Raw genomic sequence first — 25,733 nt, forward strand, 5'->3', positions numbered from 1 at the left:
ACGCAGCCCGCCTGGGTTCGATTCCCAACCCCCGCACATAGGGTCAGAAAGAAACAAAAAAAAAAAAAAAAAAGCAGTACATGACGGCTGGCAGAAAACAAGACAGTCCAAAGTCCAATGAATCACGAGGTGATCAAAGTATACAAACAAGCTGACATTGGTAGACTCATCGAAAACGGGCTACGGACTACAGTGGGCTGGACATGTGACAAGAATTGTGAATTAGAATGTGTCATCTAAAAAGTGATTTTAGACTGAATTCAAGAAATATAAATATGACTCATTTTATAAATAATTGACTATTTCTTAGTTGAACATTCGTTGCTTATTTTGCTTGATCGGCCATGTTTAAATAATACAGCAAGTAGCCAGAATTCAAACAAAAAACTGAAATCATAAGTAGGATCGTACAACAAATCACTTGTTTTTAAAACTTAAATTCACAAATGTTATTTTGTTATTCCTATCTAAATCACATTGGAAGTAAAATCGAAATCTTTTATTTGATTAGCTGACCACTATCTACGTGTAATACACAAACGACCAGTAAAATATGTTAAAAACTAGAAAGCAAAGCGGGAAAACGAATCGAGATCGCTTGTCAATCCAGATGGCAATCTCCTGTGGTGTCATCGTTGTCCATCCGTTTCCATTTACATCGGATTGATCTTGTTTTTGATCGCCGTTTATCAGTGAGGTATCTTCAATTCTAATTGAAACATTATTACTTCGCTTGTCCAACCCATCAGCATTGGAACTATTAATAGTTGGAAAAGTGGAGTTGGACTTTGAAGGAAATGACTGAAATTAAAAATATGATAAAGTTCTATGTTCCTGCCAGTATTCATCAGAGTACTCACATGGACAGTTAGGTAATTATTGAACGAATTTGTTGAAGCAGTTACCGTAGCTTGACCATCAAGACTAGTACATGAGTGAGATTTTTGCAAGCCACCAATATCTTTTCTGATGGGAAGGGGTGTCAAAGATTTGATTATATACTTGCTGTTCTTTTTCTTCAACTCGACATTCTTTTTTCGCCTCCAGATTGTGTTTACAAATGCAAATTCGACCAGACTTCCGAATATGAATCCCGTACATCCCAGAAACCAAATTTCAGAAGCTTTAATGTAGCTCACTTTGGGAAGTGTTTTTCCCTGTGCGGACGCCAATGTTATAAACGTCAACATCGTACTCGTCCCCAGTGTGATTCGAGGTGCAGATTGATCTGCTTGCAGCCAAAATGTCACCCACGAAATCGTGACCAACATGATAGATGGAATGAAATAATCCATTAAGTAGAAGCCCATTTCCCGAGCTAGGTGCACTGTGAAACTCAAGGAACTGTAGTTACCAGCTGAAATGAATCAGTTAATAAATCAAATGAAACTTGGAGTGTTGAATGAAACTACCTACCAAATGCACCGTGTCGGAGATCACTCAGATCGGCATTGATTATAGTCTCATTGGTGAACATATCTAGGAGTACGTATTCAGTCAAATGTAATTCGGGTGCAAGTGTCACCGGAGTACTCTTCTCCCACTTCAATATGAGGTCACTCTCGTTATACATCCCTGGATGAAAAAAATATTTTACTTAACTGCTACAAAAAAAAAACATGCTTCTGAAACCTACAACTTTCAAGTACCGTTGAGCAATGCTGCTCGTCAAACGGAAATTTCTGAAGATTCATCCAACAGTACAGGGTGGCACTGATACGTGTCGAGATGATGATGGTACCGTCTGGTGAAATCGATGTTAAAATATCTTTTTCGGCAGTACCCAAGATGTCTGAACTGCGTTCGTTGGCTAAAAATACATGTGGAACCCAGATTACATCGCGCAGCGATTGTTCGCCCATGATCGGCTCAGTTCGGTTGGGCGCCACCTTTTCGAAAACCAGACGGGGATCAACAAAACGTAGCTGCAGAAGAGCGTGAATTTTGAATTGCTGTCGAAAGAAAGAGTAATTAGTAATTAGTTAAAAAGTATATTTTTGAGATTATTTACCAGGTCGTGTGCTTCCAAATTTTGCAGAAAATAGATATATGCTCGAGCAAATACTTCTACGGGTAATTTTTTACCATTTTTAACTGAAAAAAGAAAATTTTATACTTTAAAATAAATATTTGTTTATTTGCTCTGAATGAGATATAAACGGTAGTAACTAAGATTATTGAATAATCGTATAGTTTAGTTGTGTGTATTTAACACAGACTTAAAACTAAGTAATAGTTCTCTTTGGAAATGTTTGTGGATTTTAAAACTTTTTCATTCTCATGAATAATTTTTTTTCCAACAATCCAACAATTCGAAAGCATGAAGCATTTTAAAACTTAAATCATAAGTTAATAAAAACGTAATAAAGTGCCAAAAATCAAGTAACTAGGTATTCAATCCCATATTACTATTATTTGTTTTTAGCTCGGATATCGTTTACAACAAAGAACTTACCGGTCATAGGTCGTTCCAAACGATCAAATCGGCAAACATGTGTCAGTCGGGAAAGTAGCTGCGTTTGCGACATGTGATCTGCGTCTTCTAAAGATGGACAGTTTGGATCGCTAAAAAAACAAAAAGATAACCAAACCACAAATAATTACTGTGTATGTTCGATATTGAAACTTATAAACTAATCTATTTGTCGTTAAGTATTTTGTATATCTTAGAAATCTTTTCAATTTTGTGAACACTTATGTCAAGTCAATCAATTTTTTCCGTAATCATAAAAGAGAACATTAAGGATGGTAAACATTACACATTATCACCTCTACTGATGACGGTTTATCTATATTAACTTTTCTTGTAATTATTTATATTTGGTCTCTAAAATTTCTTCTAATTACAAGGAAAGATGGTAGCCTTGGTCATAGTGTAAAATAATTAAAATTCGATTTGGTATCTCATTTCAACACAGATTTTTGACCCCCAATATAGATTCACCACACCCTGCACGCTATACGAAATTGAACAAAGCACGTTGTGTATTTCGTTCGGAAGGCGGAGGTGTTTTTTTCTTCCGTACCAGCACGTATCGATGCGTATCGGTTTTGCATCGTCATTTCGTATGACGGCTTTAAAGTTTTTACACTCATCGCCATATAATTACGGAACCGAAAGTCGGATCTGGATGAAATTGCACAGTATCTTTTAAGACTATGAGAGATTTAACTTGAATCATGATTTGTGAAAACCGGTTTCTCATTGTCGAGCTCTTCTATAAGCTACCCAAAATTAGGTCGTTATCTACTCAATCTTTGAGTTGATCGGTAAACATGGGTAGCGTGCTTTAGTATGGCATAACACTTGTACTAAACTTACATTTACCTAAATTTCGAGATCATCACTCGTTATCCATAATTGGGGGAGATGCAGTTTAGTTGATTTTGGGTAGGTTTTGACCCAAAATTAGGCAGCGTCTGGTAATTTGCATCTTGGTTTGTGGAAATCAATTTAGAAGTTTTCGTGAAAATTGAGTGCTCATTTTTTCATATATACTATACAAAGTCAGTCCTTCTAGTGGCTTTAAATGCTAAAGAACCATAAAGATTACTTCTTTGAAAATCGGACCTAAAAATCATCAGCTTAGTGCAAATCTAGAATAATTTTAAAAGTTTTATGTTCTTTTAATAGTGCGAACTTCGCACTAAACGAGTGCAAATAAAGTTAGCATTTGGCTGCTTCGCGTTCGAGAAAACAACTGTTCCGAACAGTGTTCAATATCGTAGATATTTCACAATTTGACCCTTCTTAAAGCCAAAAATGAATCTAGCATTTAGATTTTCCTCCTCCTTCTTTTGCTCGAACACCTTCAGTATACGTTTATCCAACTGAGGGTTTTTTCGACCCGTTTTCGGTGTTATCCTCCTGATTGCATTTTGCACGGTTTTTTCACTTACTCCTTCCATTTTTGCTATCTTTCTCAGTGACAGTCCGCGTTCTGTGCACCGTTTGTACACAATTTTTCGACGTTGTTCTGCTGAAAGTCCACGCATTTCCGAACAAACTAATGAAAACGAATAAACAACTGCACAAGTGTTTAGAGAAGAGTGTAAACAACAGGACGCAGCCATAAAAATTGACAGATTCTGAACCATTGCGAAATGGCAGCGGTTTTTGGTTGCGTCCATACTTTCTGGGACAGTCTTTATTTATGTAATGACATCTTCTAGGTCATGGTTCAAACCTACAAATGGCTTGGATTGGCGCCCTAATTTCTGGAATACAAACGTAATCATCCGTAACCAAAGAGTCCTTTCCAAGACTTCTAAAATCACTGACGATCCCCAAAAAAAGCGTAAAGTAATTATTTGGAAACTGTCTTAAACTGCCATCCTACTTCGTAGAACACAAATGCAATCTTTCGAAACCAAATGGTCCTTTTCAGGATTACAAAATCTTAACCAGTAAACGGTATCAAATCAGTTAATAAACGGCGATTTTTGAAGATGTATAGAATTTGATTTTAAAAACAAACACAAAAAAAATGAAAAAAATTATGAATTTTGATTGATGTTTGATGTTTGAAGATAATTTCAAGCAAATGTTGACCGCGGCTCCGTTTAAGATGACCCATGCGCAAGGTCCAATTTTTTTCACACTCTCTCCAACATATTGGCCGGTATTTCACGAAAAATGTCTTCGGCTAATAATTCACACCAAACAGTGACTTTTTTGGGATGCATTGGTAGTTCTTACAATGCTTCTGGCTGGTCTTAACTCCAGATGTGACAATTTTGCTTGTTGACCATTATCCATTCAACCAGAAATCCAGCTACGTCGTTGAACATAATTTTATGATAAAAAGGTGGATCTTCCTCCAACTTTGCCGGCGCTCATTCATGATTAAATTATAGACCAAACAAAACAAGTTTGACAATGACACAAGACACGATTCACGCGTGATCTGTCAAAAACAGTGGTGCCAAAAAGATGCCAGCAAAAAATCATCCTTTATCTATACATATCTCGAATGCCTACGTCAATCTCGCGCTTATGTTTCGGACATTTTTCATTAAAAATAAAATATTCAAAACAAACTTTTAATACATTTCAGAGGTTCACGCCCTTTTCTGTATAATATCTAGCAAAATAAAAAAGATTCGTGTCGCTTATACCGTTTTCGTTTATTGATCAGAGCAGCCCGAGAGCTAACCCAGAGTCGCCCAAACAACTTTTGAGATGTTTGTTTTAGCAACCTGGGCTCGCTCTAGATCGGACTCAAATTGCGTAGTTTTGCTCTGAAAATTTTCTCGGGTCGCACCACGACATCCATGCGAGTTTGTTTATTTTTTTTCTTTTTGTATAAGTTGTTTCTTAAGGCGCGTACCATGTGTTCGTTTTACTCGGAGTCAGAGTCACCCGCGTGTAGGTTCAAAACGAAAACGGTATTAGTTCAGTAGATCTATTTTTTATTGAGTGTACGGGCGATTTCGAGAAAACGCGCTTCAAGGTTTAGACGCTCAAAGAGAAGACATGGCGCGCGTAAATTCAAATCACTACATCTCCGAAACTATCCGAAATTCGTCTTCAAAATTTTGCAATATATAAAAAATTGATTTTCATTGCAGGCCTTTTAAATGGACGAATAAAATAATAAAAGCGAATAGTTCAAAGACAATGGTAATAAGCATAATTCGTATTAACATGGTTTTTTACCATAATTAGTAAGCCTATTAGTAAAATATGCTAATTCGTGAGGATTTGATTGAATCACTTATCATATTCCTATTTCCTCAAAATTCATTGATCGTCGTGAGTATACTGATTGTGCTGTCAAAATTCAGCGACATCATCACAGATACAGATATTTTACGATTATGGTAGCTTCATCCTTGCTGTCGTACGCCCACATTCCTCGATCGAAAACAAACTCCCACAATTTCTGTTCTCCAATTTTTTTTATCTACATCAAGATCAGATCATTGCCCGACAGTATTTGCAATGCAAATTATAGATGCCTTACCCTTCGGAATAGACGCGTGCCTGCCACTGCGTGCAATAAATAGGCTGAGCTCTTTCTGCAAAGACATCATATTAACAAGATATCCAGCTCTCACATTTCCCGAACAAATAATTGGCAACATCCTTTTTTGCGAGCATGTCGCCCTCAGGTGAGTCCGCATCGAATCTCATACATAGAAGTAGGGGAGAGAAATGTCAAATTCGTACGCGCCAAAATAGCAGGGCTGCACATCCATACAATTGACATGACATGTTGAATGAGACGCCGTGCGATGGCGTTGCTGAACTGAAGATTGAGATCGCTCCAAGCTGACAGGGTCTGTCTTTCTGTCAAGTCGCCACCGCGAAACACCTTTCATAGCATATGCAGGGCAAAAAAAATGCACACGCACAACCGTTAGGTCGCGTGCTCGTGTGGTCTCGTCACAGGGTTTACTTCGGTGCAATGAGCAGCCACAGTCGGTAAGGATCACTTCCTTCATTTTTTTTGCTATCGCCACCATGATTACAGCAGTACGACCGGTGCACACAAATCATCATCATCACTTAATAGTAATGTTCGATGCAGATTTATGATTAGTCGCGTCCACCATGCTATTGGCGACTAAATTTATGAATTAATTTGTGTACAATTTGTACGTGGCTACGCGACAAAGTGGATATTTGTTTATATATTAAATAGCATGATCAGCATCGAAACAGAAAAATTAAATATAGTTTGGCTTGATGAAGAGGAATCTACTATGCAACTTGTTAATAAAATGTTTTGAAATCTAGGAAACATCAAAGGTGTAACCTTCCATTAGCCTTTGCGAATTCGGGACGCTGCCGTAGTAGAATATTAACGAAGTCGATTATCGACAGGTCTCATCGAGTTAGCAATTTTAATTAATATATCAGGAACTTGATTCGTTCACATATTGTTCACGTTTTCCATTACTATATTAGCCTAGGCTATCGGTTCAGGAGGTTTTGTTAATCGGTTGTAGGATTCTTGACCTGGAAGGAATCCTAGAAAAACGAAAACGAATAAACAACTGCACAAGTGTTTAGAGAAGAGTGTAAACAACAGGACGCAGCCATAAAAATTGACAGATTCTGAACCATTGCGAAATGGCAGCGGTTTTTGGTTGCGTCCATACTTTCTGGGACAGTCTTTATTTATGTAATGACATCTTCTAGGTCATGGTTCAAACCTACAAATGGCTTGGATTGGCGCCCTAATTTCTGGAATACAAACGTAATCATCCGTAACCAAAGAGTCCTTTCCAAGACTTCTAAAATCACTGACGATCCCCAAAAAAAGCGTAAAGTAATTATTTGGAAACTGTCTTAAACTGCCATCCTACTTCGTAGAACACAAATGCAATCTTTCGAAACCAAATGGTCCTTTTCAGGATTACAAAATCTTAACCAGTAAACGGTATCAAATCAGTTAATAAACGGCGATTTTTGAAGATGTATAGAATTTGATTTTAAAAACAAACACAAAAAAAATGAAAAAAATTATGAATTTTGATTGATGTTTGATGTTTGAAGATAATTTCAAGCAAATGTTGACCGCGGCTCCGTTTAAGATGACCCATGCGCAAGGTCCAATTTTTTTCACACTCTCTCCAACATATTGGCCGGTATTTCACGAAAAATGTCTTCGGCTAATAATTCACACCAAACAGTGACTTTTTTGGGATGCATTGGTAGTTCTTACAATGCTTCTGGCTGGTCTTAACTCCAGATGTGACAATTTTGCTTGTTGACCATTATCCATTCAACCAGAAATCCAGCTACGTCGTTGAACATAATTTTATGATAAAAAGGTGGATCTTCCTCCAACTTTGCCGGCGCTCATTCATGATTAAATTATAGACCAAACAAAACAAGTTTGACAATGACACAAGACACGATTCACGCGTGATCTGTCAAAAACAGTGGTGCCAAAAAGATGCCAGCAAAAAATCATCCTTTATCTATACATATCTCGAATGCCTACGTCAATCTCGCGCTTATGTTTCGGACATTTTTCATTAAAAATAAAATATTCAAAACAAACTTTTAATACATTTCAGAGGTTCACGCCCTTTTCTGTATAATATCTAGCAAAATAAAAAAGATTCGTGTCGCTTATACCGTTTTCGTTTATTGATCAGAGCAGCCCGAGAGCTAACCCAGAGTCGCCCAAACAACTTTTGAGATGTTTGTTTTAGCAACCTGGGCTCGCTCTAGATCGGACTCAAATTGCGTAGTTTTGCTCTGAAAATTTTCTCGGGTCGCACCACGACATCCATGCGAGTTTGTTTATTTTTTTTCTTTTTGTATAAGTTGTTTCTTAAGGCGCGTACCATGTGTTCGTTTTACTCGGAGTCAGAGTCACCCGCGTGTAGGTTCAAAACGAAAACGGTATTAGTTCAGTAGATCTATTTTTTATTGAGTGTACGGGCGATTTCGAGAAAACGCGCTTCAAGGTTTAGACGCTCAAAGAGAAGACATGGCGCGCGTAAATTCAAATCACTACATCTCCGAAACTATCCGAAATTCGTCTTCAAAATTTTGCAATATATAAAAAATTGATTTTCATTGCAGGCCTTTTAAATGGACGAATAAAATAATAAAAGCGAATAGTTCAAAGACAATGGTAATAAGCATAATTCGTATTAACATGGTTTTTTACCATAATTAGTAAGCCTATTAGTAAAATATGCTAATTCGTGAGGATTTGATTGAATCACTTATCATATTCCTATTTCCTCAAAATTCATTGATCGTCGTGAGTATACTGATTGTGCTGTCAAAATTCAGCGACATCATCACAGATACAGATATTTTACGATTATGGTAGCTTCATCCTTGCTGTCGTACGCCCACATTCCTCGATCGAAAACAAACTCCCACAATTTCTGTTCTCCAATTTTTTTTATCTACATCAAGATCAGATCATTGCCCGACAGTATTTGCAATGCAAATTATAGATGCCTTACCCTTCGGAATAGACGCGTGCCTGCCACTGCGTGCAATAAATAGGCTGAGCTCTTTCTGTCAAGTCGCCACCGCGAAACACCTTTCATAGCATATGCAGGGCAAAAAAAATGCACACGCACAACCGTTAGGTCGCGTGCTCGTGTGGTCTCGTCACAGGGTTTACTTCGGTGCAATGAGCAGCCACAGTCGGTAAGGATCACTTCCTTCATTTTTTTTGCTATCGCCACCATGATTACAGCAGTACGACCGGTGCACACAAATCATCATCATCACTTAATAGTAATGTTCGATGCAGATTTATGATTAGTCGCGTCCACCATGCTATTGGCGACTAAATTTATGAATTAATTTGTGTACAATTTGTACGTGGCTACGCGACAAAGTGGATATTTGTTTATATATTAAATAGCATGATCAGCATCGAAACAGAAAAATTAAATATAGTTTGGCTTGATGAAGAGGAATCTACTATGCAACTTGTTAATAAAATGTTTTGAAATCTAGGAAACATCAAAGGTGTAACCTTCCATTAGCCTTTGCGAATTCGGGACGCTGCCGTAGTAGAATATTAACGAAGTCGATTATCGACAGGTCTCATCGAGTTAGCAATTTTAATTAATATATCAGGAACTTGATTCGTTCACATATTGTTCACGTTTTCCATTACTATATTAGCCTAGGCTATCGGTTCAGGAGGTTTTGTTAATCGGTTGTAGGATTCTTGACCTGGAAGGAATCCTAGAGTTGAATTGCCGTGAGAATTCGGATGTGAAGTTGGTCAAAACAGAAGACCAAGCTCTTTATTTTTTTTTTCATTATGTTTTTGAAGGTAATAAAATAACAAAGTCGAAATATTCAACGTCCACCGCACTAACTTTTCGACTAGGCGTCACTTTGTCTGCTATGCAATTAAACTTATAAACTGTTTCATTTCTTTACATTGCAGTATTTAATCTAGTATGACACGGTACAGATCTAGAAAAGCACTGCAGTAGTAGGAAGTTACTCTAATAGAATGGATTCGTGGAGTAATATCAACATTTATCATTCATCACTTTCGCTTCCTTGATTGGAACGGTGCATCTATACTTATGGACAACTTATTCACATCCAACATATTCTAATACCTACACAATTAAATAAGGCAGGTAGAAGAGAGGAATCCAACTACCAGGTCGTAAAACTGCACACGGAGCTATATCAATACTGACGCTAACTGAATGACATGACTCTCTATAAACACTGCGTCACTACACGTTACATCACACTGTGTCACTACACGTTATATCACACTGTGTCACAAATTACTGATAAATTGCTGATCATATTTCAAATGGCTTTCTGAAAGAATTATGTAGTTATCTTTAGTAAGATTCGAGATACTAGCAATCAAAAACTTATTGTTCTCCCACAATTTTGGAAAAAATGCTACATAGTAAAGCAAAACGGAGTCATGTCAAAGTCAATAAATATTGGTACAGATTTCAATTGAACAACGTTCTTTCAGTTAAATATGTTATTGAAAATGTAAAAGAAAAAACAAAGGAATGCTCAGCGTTTCCATATCAAAATTTTACATGTAGGGGGACTTTCCCCCAAAATGTTATATTTTTTTTTACCCAGGTAAAGGTTACTACTGAGAATGCTTTAAAGTTATATTCTACAATCTCTTATTAACATTCTCTTTGTGAAGCTTTACCCTACGGTTTCAACAGACTTTGCCGCCGATTCTTAGCGGACAACACCGATGCAAAACGATCGCAATGACACTTGGAAACTAATTTTATCCTGGTAAGTGTTAATTTATACTTCTATTTAATATGATATAATGAAATATCGATCAAAAGGCAATTTCTAGGGAGTTTTATTAATTTAGATGATACTTTGAGCTACGCGGACGGATCTATTAATGCACGTGACCTTATGTGCGGGGTTGGGAATCGAACCCGGTCAGACTGCGTGAACGGCATCGACTTATCCGTCATGCTATGTACGTATGGTTTAAGCTATTATAACATGGTTTTAAGTTGTGTAACTCTGCTGGTTTGATAACATGGGTCTCGTTACTTAAGCCTTACTTGCCATACAACATTTCCCAGTAAACAGCGGAACTGGAACATGGTGTCGAGAAGCAGTAAGTCACATTCGCTGCGAAGTAGTGCTACAACTTGACGTTTCATAGACGTATATGTACGCTTCCGATGGTGCTTGATTGTTGTTTTCATGTGTGCATGGCTTGTGTTCACCTCAGACCTCGAACTCGAAGGAGATTTTAACGAATTATTGTTTATCTTATTATTATTGCTCTCATTTCAGTTCGGTTTTAATCCTGGTTTGAATCAATATTATCACTCTACACGCAGAGAAAGTAATTGTGAAAATAACCAAACTTGGGTTTCACTCAAGGAATTTTTTATTTGAAATAGTGACAAAAGAAAATCTGGTTTCATATAGCCAAACACTGTTATTTGTAGAGATGAGCAAAATAGTTCATTTCAAAGAACCGTTCAGTTATGCAGAGTTCTATTAAAAGAACTAGGGTAAGGGCTCCCTATTTCATCTGAGCTCCTATTTCCATCTCATCCCTTCACCTCATTACTTTGAATATGAATAATATCTTACAACGTACCTGAACCAAACTGTGAAATGTTTAAAAATGAATATTTAAGCTATTGTCACACTTTTCCATTGGCAGAAATGGTTTTAAATTCTTCGGTGATCGTTTTTTTTTCATTTAGAACAGACTCACTTTTCGATTTAGGACACATTTTCGTCTCAAGATTTACAGTTCGTCATGTTTCTGAATATCTACTAAACAATTCGTATCAAAACATGATCACTGTTTCGCACAATTACACTACTATTGAACGCTGGATGACTTCATAATTAGTAATGTTCACTTGCCACTTGTTTAATTAACGAGTAAAAACTTCAAAAACTACCCGACAAGCAATAAACGTCTTCAAAAATATGAGATGAAAGTATTTCACTTAGTTCACTTGATTGCGCTTTGTTTTCATCTCATTTGGTTTCGCAAAATTGCCAGGTTTTCTCATAATGTTACAAAACGAAATTGTTTTTCTTCTTCAAATTATCAACAAAAAGTTTTTTTTTGTATCCGTGTACCAGTTTAATTATATTATTGATATTTATATTTCAAAAAAACTATTTCGGCTTCGAATATTACCAGAAAGAGCGTGTTAAATACTAATGAAATAACCATTGTGGCAAATCCAGCAGCACTGGTTTCTTTCCGCTATATGTCAACATAACGCTGTTAAGTGTGTGCGTTTCATCGGCTGTGCACAGAGATGCCAAATATTATCATAGAAAATATATATTATTTTACATAAAAAGTCTATATCTGCTCTATTTGTTTTCACTAATAAAATGATGTTAAAAGATAATTCTTCATATCTGCGAAGATTTCCACTTTAACATGCGATTTGTCCGTTGATTACTGAACCTTCAAAGAATTACTCCAATCAAATAGTAATAGATACTCAAAGAGAAAAGTCTAATTTTTTACTTCTCACTTTTTATGAACCTGTACAAATCTGTATTACATTTAGGAAATCTGTATAAAATCTGTACTCTGATTTCAATCAACGCAAAAAACCTGTACAATACAGATAAATCTGTATAAATGGCATCTCTGGCCTGCATTTTGTTTTTAGAAGGGCTAATATCTAAATAAAAACAATTCCTTTTTTGTTTTGTTGTTAAGATTACCGAATTAACTCTACAGTAAAATTTTAAAGTTAAAACGAAAGATGACGAAAACGACCCAAAAATTTTTTAACGTCGAAATGATTCCAAACTGTTTCTAAAAATATCGTGTGTTGTCTCATAGTTGGCATCAGGCCATTTTTAAGAAAAATTCGGACATTTTGAACCTGAGAGTGTAATAGTGCAATGTTTTGTTTTGATTGTGTTAGTAGGATGAATAAAAGACCAACGATAGGATGAATAAAAACCCTTTGAGATGGAATTAGAAGCAGAGTAGTGAACATATCAGAAGTGTTTTTAGCTGATTTTTTGAACATTATTTTAATTTCCAAGGAACGTGAATCAATTCTCCTTGTGGAGCAAGACTAAGCAGCAATATGAAAAAATCATAGTGATTTTAGTGGCTAAATCAGGTTTTTAATGACAAATGAGATGAATAATAAGATAAATAAACTAAATTACAAGCACAGAGAGCAGACATCCAAGTAGAGATTTCAATTTGTATAAGAAATTTAACGGTCGTATTAAAAAGCAATCACCAAGTAACAATTCTCATGTGGAAGCGGCACCCAAATCGTGGTGACACCTCGTGTCGATTGTGGTGACATCTGCAAGTGTTCGCCACGCTGATTGAGCAAATTTTACACACAGTTCATATGTGAGTCTGTATATCTGTTATCTGTGGTTAATTTAAACAGTAAACTTAGTGCTCAAATAAGATCATATAGATAAATTGAACCATTTTTTTTTCTCGATATAGAGATAAAGTAGAATTGAATCAACATGGCCGATAACATCAAATAAACTTTGGTTGACACATGTAATAAATAGTTGGTTTATTTCAACCATAAACTCAGCCGGAACCAATATATTTTTCCTTTAGTCAGACCAAAATCAAACCGAGATAATTGTTGATGTTGAAGCTAAAAATTAGTTCAAAACAATCATATTCAAGCTTGATATTGAAATAAACCAAATTCAAAAATCTACTAATTGTTTTGCTATTTAAACATGCTTCATATCTCTGCGTGTAGTGTTTTATTTTGAGTTGTGTTTTATCACATCCAGGGTAGTTCGACAGGCAGAACGGTTTCCCAAGGTGGGAGAAGTTAGCGAGTTTGAACCCTGTCTCATGGATAATTTAATCGTAAGTTTTCATTTTCAATATATCAATCATTTTACATTCGGTCTTTCCGTTCAGTACTGAGTTTTGCACTGCAAACTCGAATTTTCCTAGTTTTGCACTGCAAACTCGAATAAATCACATCGCTAATATATATCTAAAGTAAAAGTCTATAGTATTATTGTGAGCATTTATTTCTTGGCCCATCACTAGATTTATTTATTCAATATAGAATCTCTCTTTGAAAAACAAAACAAACACAAACTATGAATATGTAGTATACTGAGAATCGATAGTATACGGATAAAAATTCATTGCCGGTACCACGATCAAGACATCATGAAGATCACGAATCATGTTTTCTCATGAAATCATACCTATTATTAATGATATTATGAGCCAAATGATTCAAATCATTAATTTGTTTTTATGGGAGATGAGTTATTGCACATGATTTGAATAATTTCATTCATAAAATCATTATATCTTTTTATGAGATCAGGCATGATCTCCTAAAAAGATATGTTTCATGATTTTCATGATTTCTCAATTATGTACCGGCAACGGGTTTATATTCGTTTGCAATCTAAAGACGGCTTTCACTTTTTTTGCTGAATCTTTTACTCAGAGTTGCCAATATTCCAGATTTATCAGGCATATTCTGGATTTTTCCCATTTCGACAGACCCTCTAACAAACCAGGTATTTTGCCAGATTTTCGGTTTTCACTTGATTTTAAAAATGTTTCCACATGAAATAACTCAATTTTGAGTGAATCGTTTGAAATCGTCTAATGAGTCGAAAAAACGAAAATACACGTAAATAAACAAATGGAACTTTGATTTTGTTTACATAGATGCCAGATTTTCCCAGACTTTTTCTTCCGAAAGGTACAGATTTTATTTTACATAGATGCCCGATTTTGCCAGACTTTTTCTTCCGAAAGAATTCACTTTGTTCACGAACAATCAGGCGAGAGAGACGTCGCTTCTGATTTTTTTCTGCAAGCACAATACGTAAAAAGATACGTACTCTGGCCACTGCATGACGTACATGCAAATGTGCCACTCTGATAAAATTTAAAAAAAAATCAATCCAATCATAAGTGAAGTGTTTTCAAACAACAAATAAACCATTGTTATTGATTGTTAATAGTGGTATCTCGATTTGGTATTTTCGTCAAAATCTCTCTTGAGGTAGGTCTCGAGAGCACTTGAGTCGACTGCTCTTTCCGTCGCGTGTCCAATGTATATGTATTGAGCCTGATAGCAACGAGGCTTGTAGATCCAGATACCAATTTAACAAGCATCCACGATTGAATTAAAACATCACATTGTTACTTAACTCTTTCACTTGGATTAATTTGTGGCTGAAAACTTCTGCATAATCATTGCCCAAGTAGCATGTAAAGTTGTTGTCCTGTATATTTCTACTGATTGTGCAATTTATCAAGTTAGTTTATATCACTATTCTAGTAACTAATGAGAATCATCGAAATGGTGTTTGAAATACGTGTATTCAAGCATTCTTCAAAATTCTCATACGTTTTTGATCAAACTGATGTGTAATTAAACCTGAAAAATCTCGAAATCAGTTTTTCTTGAATATTTTCCATTATGGCATCGATTGTAACAGTGAGTGAATGTAAAAATATATAGGATTTGAAATAACCAATAATACCAATCATATTTCGTTTTATTCTAGGTTAAGGTAAAACATTACAAATAGCTATCATATTTTTTCAATAAAAATTTTTTTCAGGCCTATTCGTGTACAAGCTTTACGTGGCCGATTGAGCCATGTTTTGTATTAGATAAAATTATTTTTTTACCATTGGATCTCGTTATTACCCTTTTTCTAGCGGAAGAGGAGTTTCCATTTTCATCTTGCGATTGAGTCTTGGGCTCGTTGTTAGTTGCTGTAGACGCGCCTTGTTGTACATTAATTGCAGTTGCTGGTTGGTTTGATGGTGGAACAGGAGTACTGCGCTCACTAGTTTCCGATGTTGGGCGGTTGTCCTTGTTTTTGTTTGAAGATGTCCTTTTCGCAGTTTCAGTGCAAGGTTTGCCGTAGTGTGCAGGTTGTTCACAAAACTGACATGTAACCAGTTGATTTTCATACGTAATCAGCGTTTTACACGGATGTATCCCGTTTTGACCACAAATGATGTAAGATGGAATTGCTTTACGTAGTCTCATACGTACCACTCGCACCCGGAAAAAAAATCCGCCATACTTCACTTTCGATGGAAGAACTTCACCGTACTGAGACATACTTTCCCGAACGAACTGATCGCTGGTCTGCGGTGAAGGTCATGCACGCGTACTTCTATTGCATTGTCCACCATGTACACAGGGAACTCTGTGCACCCCGTTATTAACCGAAGCAAATGCAATTGCATCTCTTTCACGTTTGAACATAATGTACACACAGTACATATCATGCTATCGTGAAATTGCCATTAGTGCTACCCACTTGTACGCGGCGGGCAGATTTCCCCTCAGACGGCTGGCTATGTCTGCCAGCCATTTTTGCCGGAATTCTGACAGAATTCCGGCAAAAGTCTGGCAACAATGCAACAACCTCTTCCGGCAGAGAATTTCGCATAGCGGTTATTAACGGTTCTTTTCTGTCGGATTCTTGCCATACAAGATTGGCAGAACCGTTTTGAATCGGTTCTACATTTTAAGCGTCTTGGTTTTATTTTTCCAATAAAAGATACATATGAAAGACAATAATTTATTGCCCTTCATATAAACTAATCATGGAAAATGTTTCAATCTCATTTACCTCGCCTCAAGATTCGTTTTTGTACGTACATGCGGGATTAACGAATATCAAATGAAGTCGAATAAAAAAAAAGAAAAAAGAAAGAGGAGAGAAATAAACAGGACACGTATGGCGAGATAATGACGCAATTTCGCCTGGACAATTTTGACAGCAGCCGGAATGCAGCCAGCCTTCTGACGGTTGCCAGAATTCCTTACAAGCGGGTAATTGCATTCATAAATAAAGTGACTCGTCAAAATACTCAATAAATCTACTTTAAAATCATAAATATGAAGTGTAAAACTGTCATCCGATGAATACAATGAATGAATGCTCGTAAAAAAATAAAAAATAATCTACAAAAACAATATAATCAAAAAATGTTGTGTTAGTTTTATGAAGAATTTATATTGTTAACATTGTTCTAAACACTTGGAAAATTTCGCAGAATTCAGAAAAATTTTCCGAACTTTAAACAGCTGATCGTTCGGTGATCAGTTCGGTAATGTTTTTGTTTGTTCATTTCACTGAAACGAGCGAAAAAAGTCGTTGCTACGGTTTAATTACCAATATAGATTTAAGTACAAACATAGTACGGAAGAAATTGGGATAAAAATTGCGACACTTTTTTTAAAACACGTGTACATTAATTCATTTGACGAATTCTGTAACTGGATTCAAAAGTCGAAAACGAAATCTGGAACAGCCTCAGAATTTAGTTGCAAAATTCTGGTTCGGAATTCAGATCAAGAAATCAGGTCATCAATTTAGTTCTACAATTTTAGAACCGCACGGAGAACCCTTCGATCATAAAATTGCGATATCGCAGTTTTTGATTTTTGCGATAGTTGATTTAACTAATTTCTTTTTGATTCAACCAATATGGTTTTTGATTTGCATATATTCAAGTAGTTGAAAAATATGTTGTTTTGAATGCTGTCAAATGCCGGAGACAGTTGATAGCAAAACAATAATCGCAATGCAAAATCAACAACTTTTTTAGTTGAAATCTGTTCGCGTCGCTTCAAAATGTCAATGAAAACAACATCGATGGTTAAAGCGTTTGGTGATATCGATTTGAGAAATTTAATATAACAAGTGTTTATCTAACAGCGGTGTTGTGATAAGGTTAACCTTGTTTAAGATGAAAAAGATTTGGTGACAAATTAGAAAATGTTAATGAATGATCATCTCGTTATCTTTCAGGTATGCGCAAAAATTTTATGCTTCAAATTCGATCATTGATGTACTTCCAGCAGGCTGTTTTACTTCCAGATGTTTGATACCGATGATGATGTTCATGCATTAGCAATAAAACGCTTTTTGACATGAAATTAATTTATAAAAGTAACAGGAGCGAAGGGTTTCAAACACACAGAACGCGCTGCGATTGAATGGCGCGTTTGAATTGCCGTCGCAAAATTCTAATTCCCAGCGGTTGATGCACACAAGTTTATATAAATTGACTAAAATTATCAGTGCATAACTGTAGTTCAACCGTTTGAAGGCATCATCTTTCAATACTCATTTTAGGTAAATTTTATAATTTCGCTAATTTACTCGCCCCTCCGGGCACTTTTGCTGATTAAAAACGTTTTTCTACATCAATCATTTCCGATCGAATCAGAAGTATATTTTTAGAATTTAGATCTTTACTGATCTCGACTTGACATGATCATGATCATACAAAAAACAAAATGACTTAGAGATCAGATCAGTTCTGATTTCGTAATGATAATTTATTCCTTGGTTAAGATCACTTGAAATCAGCAGTGATCGGTGGTTCTACCATCCCTAATGATATTGCATGTCAATATAAAATACTGTTTATATTTTAACAACGATATTTATTTCATGAATCTCAACATTCCGAATTTATTTCAAATAGAAAATAACGTGTATCAGTAAGTATATTTTGATTATTTTCGCAAATCAATAACATTGTTAGAGTTGATTCAACTATTTGCAATGTCTAAAATAAATAAAACCGATTTATTTTTCAACTAACAGAATTTTATTTAAATAACAACACCAGTTATTTCAACTAAAATATTTGTTGAAATTGAAAGGTATGTGTCCTCACTAATTGACAGCATTTTTTTTTCAACCCTCGTTTCTGCTAATCGAAAAACAAAAATGACAGTTCAGTTAAAGCAACAATCGATTAGTTGTACCAAATTTTAACCAATCGAATTCAGAAAATCAACTAATATTCTGGTTGAAATGGGATCGCGGGTGGTTCCGTGCGACTTAATTATAAACTAGAATTTCGAACCTTAGTAAAGGAACTGAACTCAGATTCAAAATTAAGCTCCAGAACCCATGTTACCAATTTAGTTCTAGAATGCAGGTTCTGGGGGGGTTCGATGGAGCGGGGTGTTCAAAAGGTGGAGAAGGCGAAAAAATTTGAAAGAAAAGTGCGTCATCCACAATATTGACACTGTTCAACAAATTCTGAGAACGAAGTATGATATGTCAAGTTATTTGCACTTTTATTTAATAAGTACTCTATTGTTCATGGAACTCTTCCATGGGGAGGGAGCAAGTGTAATTTCTCCCCTCGTACTGACAACACTAACGACAACTTTTAGTTTTGACACATATACACCCCTGTATATGTATAGTGTGCACGCATCATGTTTGTTTTCATTCACCTCCAGCACCGAATCTCACCAAAGTACCAGAGAATCGTTCTCAAATTCTCTGAGGTGGACGCAGATATTTTATCCAAAGTGTACACGCCGGTATACGGTCCACATATTGTAAAAGTAATTAGTAAAATCACATAAATGTTCCCTCGCCAGTACACGCGCCAGTGCACACTTGGGTGTATTTAGGTGAGAGCGATTCATGCGAGGAGAACGTGATTCACACGCACTCGCACTTGCTTTCCATATAGTGCGGCATTCTTCGACTTCATCTTCGTTGTAGGCATGAAACTTACACGCTGGTGTATAACTCCAATGAATCAATCAGTATCTACAGAAGTTCGGTAATAAGAAGTTAATTTTACCGTACGAACGATAGGATTATTATCGTACTCGGTGACTGTTTAGATTTACCGTATGAATATTTATTTACGGAATTCTGTAATAAATTCTTGGTAGGCAAAAATCTTCATAAAAATTGTAAAATTAGATGCTCGATTATTCGTTATTTGTAATGATTACCGCTACTTGTAATGATTACAAAGTTTTTAGTTAATGCGAAAGAATTTCAAAGACAACTTAAACATAATAATATTAATTGTTGTGTGTGGCATTGATTACAGCACCCAAAAAACAGCTGACACTTTCTGAATTAGTAGTAAAACTAGGATCTAAGTTCCATCTTTAGCTACCAATCGACTCCAAAAGTTCACTTAATTATGCAAAAGGTTGGCCATACACGTCTCAGAGGCACGCTCGCGTTAATGTTTTTGATCCGGATTCGACAGTAAATCGAATAACCTCTTTTTTTTACTTGATACTGCTATATAATCAACAAATTATGATGAAATTCAAGCCAACATCTTTGCTTCGACTATAAGAATAAGGTGATTGCGTGTGGAGTGCTCTCTTGTGGTACGATGCCACCGTGGTGAAACTGTAAATCTACCCACGAATCAACCGTGCAAAGTTTGAAAATATTGTCCATTTTACCATAGTTAGGCCTCCTTTCGAGTTGTGTTCATCGTTACCAGAGTAGTGAAGTTGTCAAAAATGATTATAGCGGTTGAGCAATTCCAGGAATGAGTAGACGAAAAAGTGACAAAATCAGAATCTACCTTCTCCGATTTATATGAAACTTTGCACATGGCTTCAGTATGGCAAACCATGAGTTTTGAACCGATGGAGAGGTCAACCCGACTCACGACTGATTTTTAAAAAGGGCGTATGTATTTTTGCATTTCACCAAAATTGCCTTTTTCACATCGTTGTAACTCGGAAACCGTTAATTGTACAAAAATGGCGTTCAGAAAGAAGTTGTAGGGAATCGAATGGGCACTCTAAAAATATATACATTAAAAAAAATTAATTTTTTCCTCATTGATGCAAAATAATCCGAAAAAGTTAAATAAAAAAGAAGCATGGTTTTAATTTTTTTTTAGATATTTTTTATTTTAAAACTGTTATTAAAACCTACAGATTGATGGCTGTCCCATCCATATACCTTGGCAACCTTGTCAACTGATACAGTTTGAAAGCGACTCGTAGTCATTGTATTTTGCGATTTTATAGTGTAAAATTCTAAATATCGTATCCGTTCTTATTCCATCGTGTCCGGCAGTGCATCTGGTATCGTTAGTAGTTCAAACACTCGTCTGGTTTTCTACCGCATCTACGCATTTTGCTGTTTTTTCGGCCAACTTGTTGTGTTCTTGGCGTACAACCGACCGTTAGCACCAATACCAGTCAATTGCGTCATATAATCATCAGCTCATCAACGTAGCTTGATCAAAACAAACATGGCAAAAGAACAATGCGGAGAGTGTCACCATGAAATCAACGATTTGGAACCAGTACGCTGCGGCTTATGCGAAACTCCGTTCCACATCAGTCAAAACTGTTGTGGTTTCAATCTTCGCTCATGCAAAGATATGTTTGCTCAAGGTAAAGCGGTGTTTATTTGCACGAAGTGCAGAGACATGCTAAATGGTAGAAGCATTTGTGCGTATTTGGCTGATCTTAATCCAAATACGACATCCACCAGTACATGCAAAAGCAATATCAATGTACAGATACAGCAACTGACCGATATTGTTGAAGTGCTTAGCAAAAAAGTCGATAGCATCTCCAATGTTTCAACTCCTAAGCCGCCTGTACGAAATCCGATATGGCCAATAGGTGCAAAACGTCGTCGTGGTGAAAATGGTCAAGCTATTCGCCCAGGTGCCGATCGCGGAACTAATCAAATTGATTTTGGTGATCTCTCTGTTCCCTTCATTACACCTCCTGCAGCTCAGCCTAGATTCTGGCTCTATTTATCGGGATTTCATCCCCTTATCAGTAACGAGGATGTACAGAAAATAGTCACTCGGTGTTTAAATTTGGATGCTCCCTTTGATACCATTCGTTTAGTACCCAAAGGAACGGACTCATCAAGGTTAACTTACATCTCATTCAAAATTGGTCTGGATCCAGTACACAAACAACAAGCACTAAACGCTGCATGTTGGCCAACTGGTCTATTGTTTAGAGAATTTGTTGAGTTTTCAAAAAACATCGAAAGACAACCGATCAATTTCTCCAGCGATCATCCTGCAGATACACCAACACTGGCGGCAATTGTTTGAATGCAACACGAATTTCAGCGGACGGTGGGAGCTCCAGGGCTCCCACCAGAGCAACTATCGGCCAACTCTATTTCGATTTTATACCAGAATGTTAGAGGATTAAGAACAAAAATCGATGACTTGTTCCTGAACTCTGCTGAATGCGATATCGACGTTATTGTTATGACCGAGACTGGGCTTGACGATTGTATTTCCTCACTTCAGTTATTTGGAACGGCCTATAATGTGTTTCGCTGCGACCGTTCTCAAATAAATAGTAATAAAACACGCTTCGGTGGTGTGCTGATCGCTGTGGCTCATCAATATTCTAGCAGAATGATACACACAACGTACGGACGAAACTTGGAACAAATATCTATCTCTACAAAAATTAAAGGTACAAATCTAGTCCTATGCGCAATTTACATTCCACCAGATCGAAGCCAGGATGTGAACGTAGTCAATGAGCATATTGCCTCTTTGAACGACTTGCATGAGAAATGTTCGGATAAGGATGTAGTTCTCGTGTGTGGGGATTATAATCAGCCGCGAATGCAGTGGGTAAAAAACGATACTAGTATTATTTGCAGTAGTTCTCTGTTGCCATATGCTAGCCACACATTACTCGATGGGATGGAATTTCTAGGTCTTGGTCAGAAGAATCTTGTGTATAATTCACTTGGCCGTACACTTGATCTTGTGTTTTGTTCGAAAGATTGTGTAGTCGATCGTAGCCCTACCCCGCTGCTTCCCGTGGACACCCATCACCCAAAAAGTTCATCTGTACCTTCGAATGTATTTCTTGGCGATGAGACGGCTGTGTCAGTTTCGGAATCGTGTGAGCTGTTTGCCAAGCATTTCGCTAGTGTTTTTTCGAGCAGTTTCACTTCAAGTAGCGATACGGAAGCTGCTGTTTCGGATGTTCCAGTTGACATGATAAACTTAAACACTTTCATCGTTACCCCGGAGTTGGTCCAATGCGCTGCAAAAAAACTGAAAAGTTCATTTTCTCCTGGGCCCGACGGCTTACCTGCTGTTATTTTACGTCGCTGTATTGACGCTTTAGCTGGACCACTAAGTGTTATTTTCACTCGATCATTTGAGCAAGCTAAATTCCCACGGATATGGAAACAATCCTACATTTGCCCAATATTCAAAGATGGCGATCGTCGTAATGTTGTAAACTATCGTGGCATAACTAATCTTTCCGCTTCATCGAAACTTTTCGAGATTATTGTGAGTAGTGCTATATTAGATCGAGCAAGGAATTATATATCATTCGATCAACATGGATTCATGCCAGGAAGATCAGTTGCAACAAATCTGCTAACACTTACTTCAAAGTGTATTGCCAGCATGGAAGCTAAAGCTCAGATGGATGTCATTTACACGGATCTAAAAGCTGCTTTCGACAAAATTGACCACACAATACTTCTAAGCAAATTATCTCGTCTCGGATTTTCCGCCCATCTTGTGTCCTGGTTGAGCTCATATCTCTCCGGGAGAGTTCTACGAGTAAAATTGAGCAACAGTTCATCATCACTTTTCTCTAACAACTCAGGAGTTCCTCAAGGCAGTAATTTAGGACCTTTGCTTTTCGTGTTATATTTCAACGATGTCTCATTTGCTTTGGGAACTGATTGCAAACTGACATATGCAGACGACCTGAAATTGTACCTCGTTATTCGCACTGTGGAGGATTGTTGGCGGTTGCAAAATGCACTTGAATCGTTCGTAGATTGGTGTAGTCGAAACAAACTTATAATCAACGTCGCAAAATGTCAGGTGATCACGTTTCACCGTACTCTGAGACCTGTTAAATTTGACTATCGCATCGATGGCTCAGTCTTGACTAGAGTTACCCAGGTTCGCGATTTGGGAATACTGCTAGATGAAAAATTATCATTTGATTTACAACGATCACAGATCATCTCAAAAGCATCACGTCAATTAGGCTTTATCAGTAAAATCGCCAAGGATTTTAGAGATCCTCACTGTTTGAAAGCTTTGTATTGTTCACTTGTCCGGCCTATTCTAGAGAATGTTTCAGTAGTTTGGATTCCTTATCAACTTTCGTGGAGCATACGCATTGAAAGAGTTCAAAAACGATTCGTTCGTCTGGCATTACGAAACTTACCTTGGCAAAATCCTGCTAATCTGCCCCCGTATCAGGATAGATGTCAACTATTAGGAATCGATACGCTTCATCGGCGCCGAAAAATTCAACAAGCATTATTAATTGCAAAACTGATCAATGGGGAAATTGATGCTCCTGAATTACGCTCTGTAGTAAATTTTCGGATACCGAATAGGACACTGCGGAATACATCACTGCTTCAGCAGAGATTTCACAGAACTCGTTTTGGCTTTAATGAACCGATTACTGCTTCCATTCGAACTTTCACCGCTGTTGAGGATCTTTTCGAGTTTGGTGAATCATCTAGTCATTTCGCGAAAAAACTGAAACGATCCGATGTGATTTGAATTTTTAAGTTATATTATTAGTGACATTTGTGATACTAGCTTTAAGTTACATTGTGTTTCATTACTTTCGTTTATGTTCTTGAAAAGATAGTGGTTTTTGCGCCCGTTTGAGAATGACAAACGTGTTCAACTCAAATGGGCTTTTTCCCACTCTAATTGTCCATTTAGATCTTGTATCCGATGGACACAATAATAGTAAATAAATAAAAATAAATAAATAAATAAATCCGGGCCTTTTGAAAAATGAAGAAGTTACAGCTAAAACAATTTACAGATATATTCGAAATTTCAAGTTCTCGTTGAAAGATAATCATTTAAACAGTATAATATTATTCCACAGGTTAAAAGCAATAAATTTGTTCATGATATCCTTTCTTCTAAAAGTAGCTGTTCTTGAGATACTTGGATATTTAATTATAACACCATTTTTTATATTTCCATGAATTGTTTATTTGCTTGCTATATCTACAATTATTACATGTACATGAATAATTCTTAATTATATTTAAGGTCTTTTTATATTTTTTCGAGTGTCAAAAATCATACATTTTTTTCAGTGTTTATTTTTTTTAGAGTGTCCAATCGATTCCCTACAACTTCTTTCTGAACGCCATTTTTGTACAATTAACGGTTTCCGAGTTACAACGATTTGAAAGACAATTTTGGTGAAATGCAAAAATACATACGCCCTTTTTAAAAATCAGTCGTGAGTCGGATTGACCTCTCCATCGGTTCAAAACTTATGGTTTGCCATACTGAAGCCATGTGCAAAGTTTCATCCAAATCGGAGACGGTCGAGTCTGATGATCTGCTAAGCATTTCAGGAATTGCTCGGTTGGAATAAAGTTTAGAGACTATCGTACTTTTCATTTATTGCAATAGTTATATGCTGAAACCTTTGATTGTTAGAAGATGATTATTTGAATTTATTCCAAATTATTTTGAATTTTGATTACTGAAAAGATCTAACTTTATATTGTGTAGTAGAAATACCATATCTATTTAGAGCACCTATATTGCTCGTACTTGCATCAGTCCCAAATCGATTTTCACCCTTTACCTTCAAAAATTGTGGGTTTGTTCAGTAAAATTAAGATTAGACGTGTTGTTGAATAAACAATAGAAGAACTCGGAAATAAAGTTCGAATCTCGACTTGCTGATTCTCCATACGGGACTAATTTGCAAATATGAGCTGTGTAGCATTCATCAAATCGTGAATCAGATGAAAATTAAACCCTGTTTTGATAAGAAATCTTTTTCCTTATCAGTACTACATTTCCTCTTGCAATAGATTGTACGGTAGGTTAGTTTACCGCAGTACTAAGTTGCGAGCCTATGAATCATTTTACCTATTTATATCCATTGGGCATCTTCATTTAGTCTATATGTTTTTAATATAGCGCAACAGTATAATTATCAATTCTGAAATCACG

The 25,733-nt window shown here is 36.4% G+C and overlaps 1 protein-coding gene across 1 annotated transcript in view; it reads right to left on the reverse strand.

The window, feature by feature from the left end:
* Window positions 1-259: 259 nt before the first annotated feature.
* Window positions 260-25,733, reverse strand: part of LOC131429768 (pH-sensitive chloride channel 2-like) — a 31,604-nt gene continuing 6,130 nt past the window's right edge. Inside the window, exons 2-7 of the mRNA XM_058594105.1 lie at window positions 2,456-2,565; window positions 2,012-2,094; window positions 1,637-1,952; window positions 1,417-1,575; window positions 861-1,357; window positions 260-801 (exon numbers count right to left, since the gene is read on the reverse strand). Of these exons, the coding sequence (XP_058450088.1) occupies window positions 523-801; window positions 861-1,357; window positions 1,417-1,575; window positions 1,637-1,952; window positions 2,012-2,094; window positions 2,456-2,565 (1,444 nt within the window). The 3' untranslated portion in view covers window positions 260-522. The remainder of the gene's footprint in view (window positions 802-860; window positions 1,358-1,416; window positions 1,576-1,636; window positions 1,953-2,011; window positions 2,095-2,455; window positions 2,566-25,733) is intronic.

This window comes from Malaya genurostris, chromosome 2 (assembly GCF_030247185.1).
Source record: "Malaya genurostris strain Urasoe2022 chromosome 2, Malgen_1.1, whole genome shotgun sequence".
Classification (NCBI taxonomy): Eukaryota; Metazoa; Arthropoda; class Insecta; order Diptera; family Culicidae; genus Malaya; species Malaya genurostris.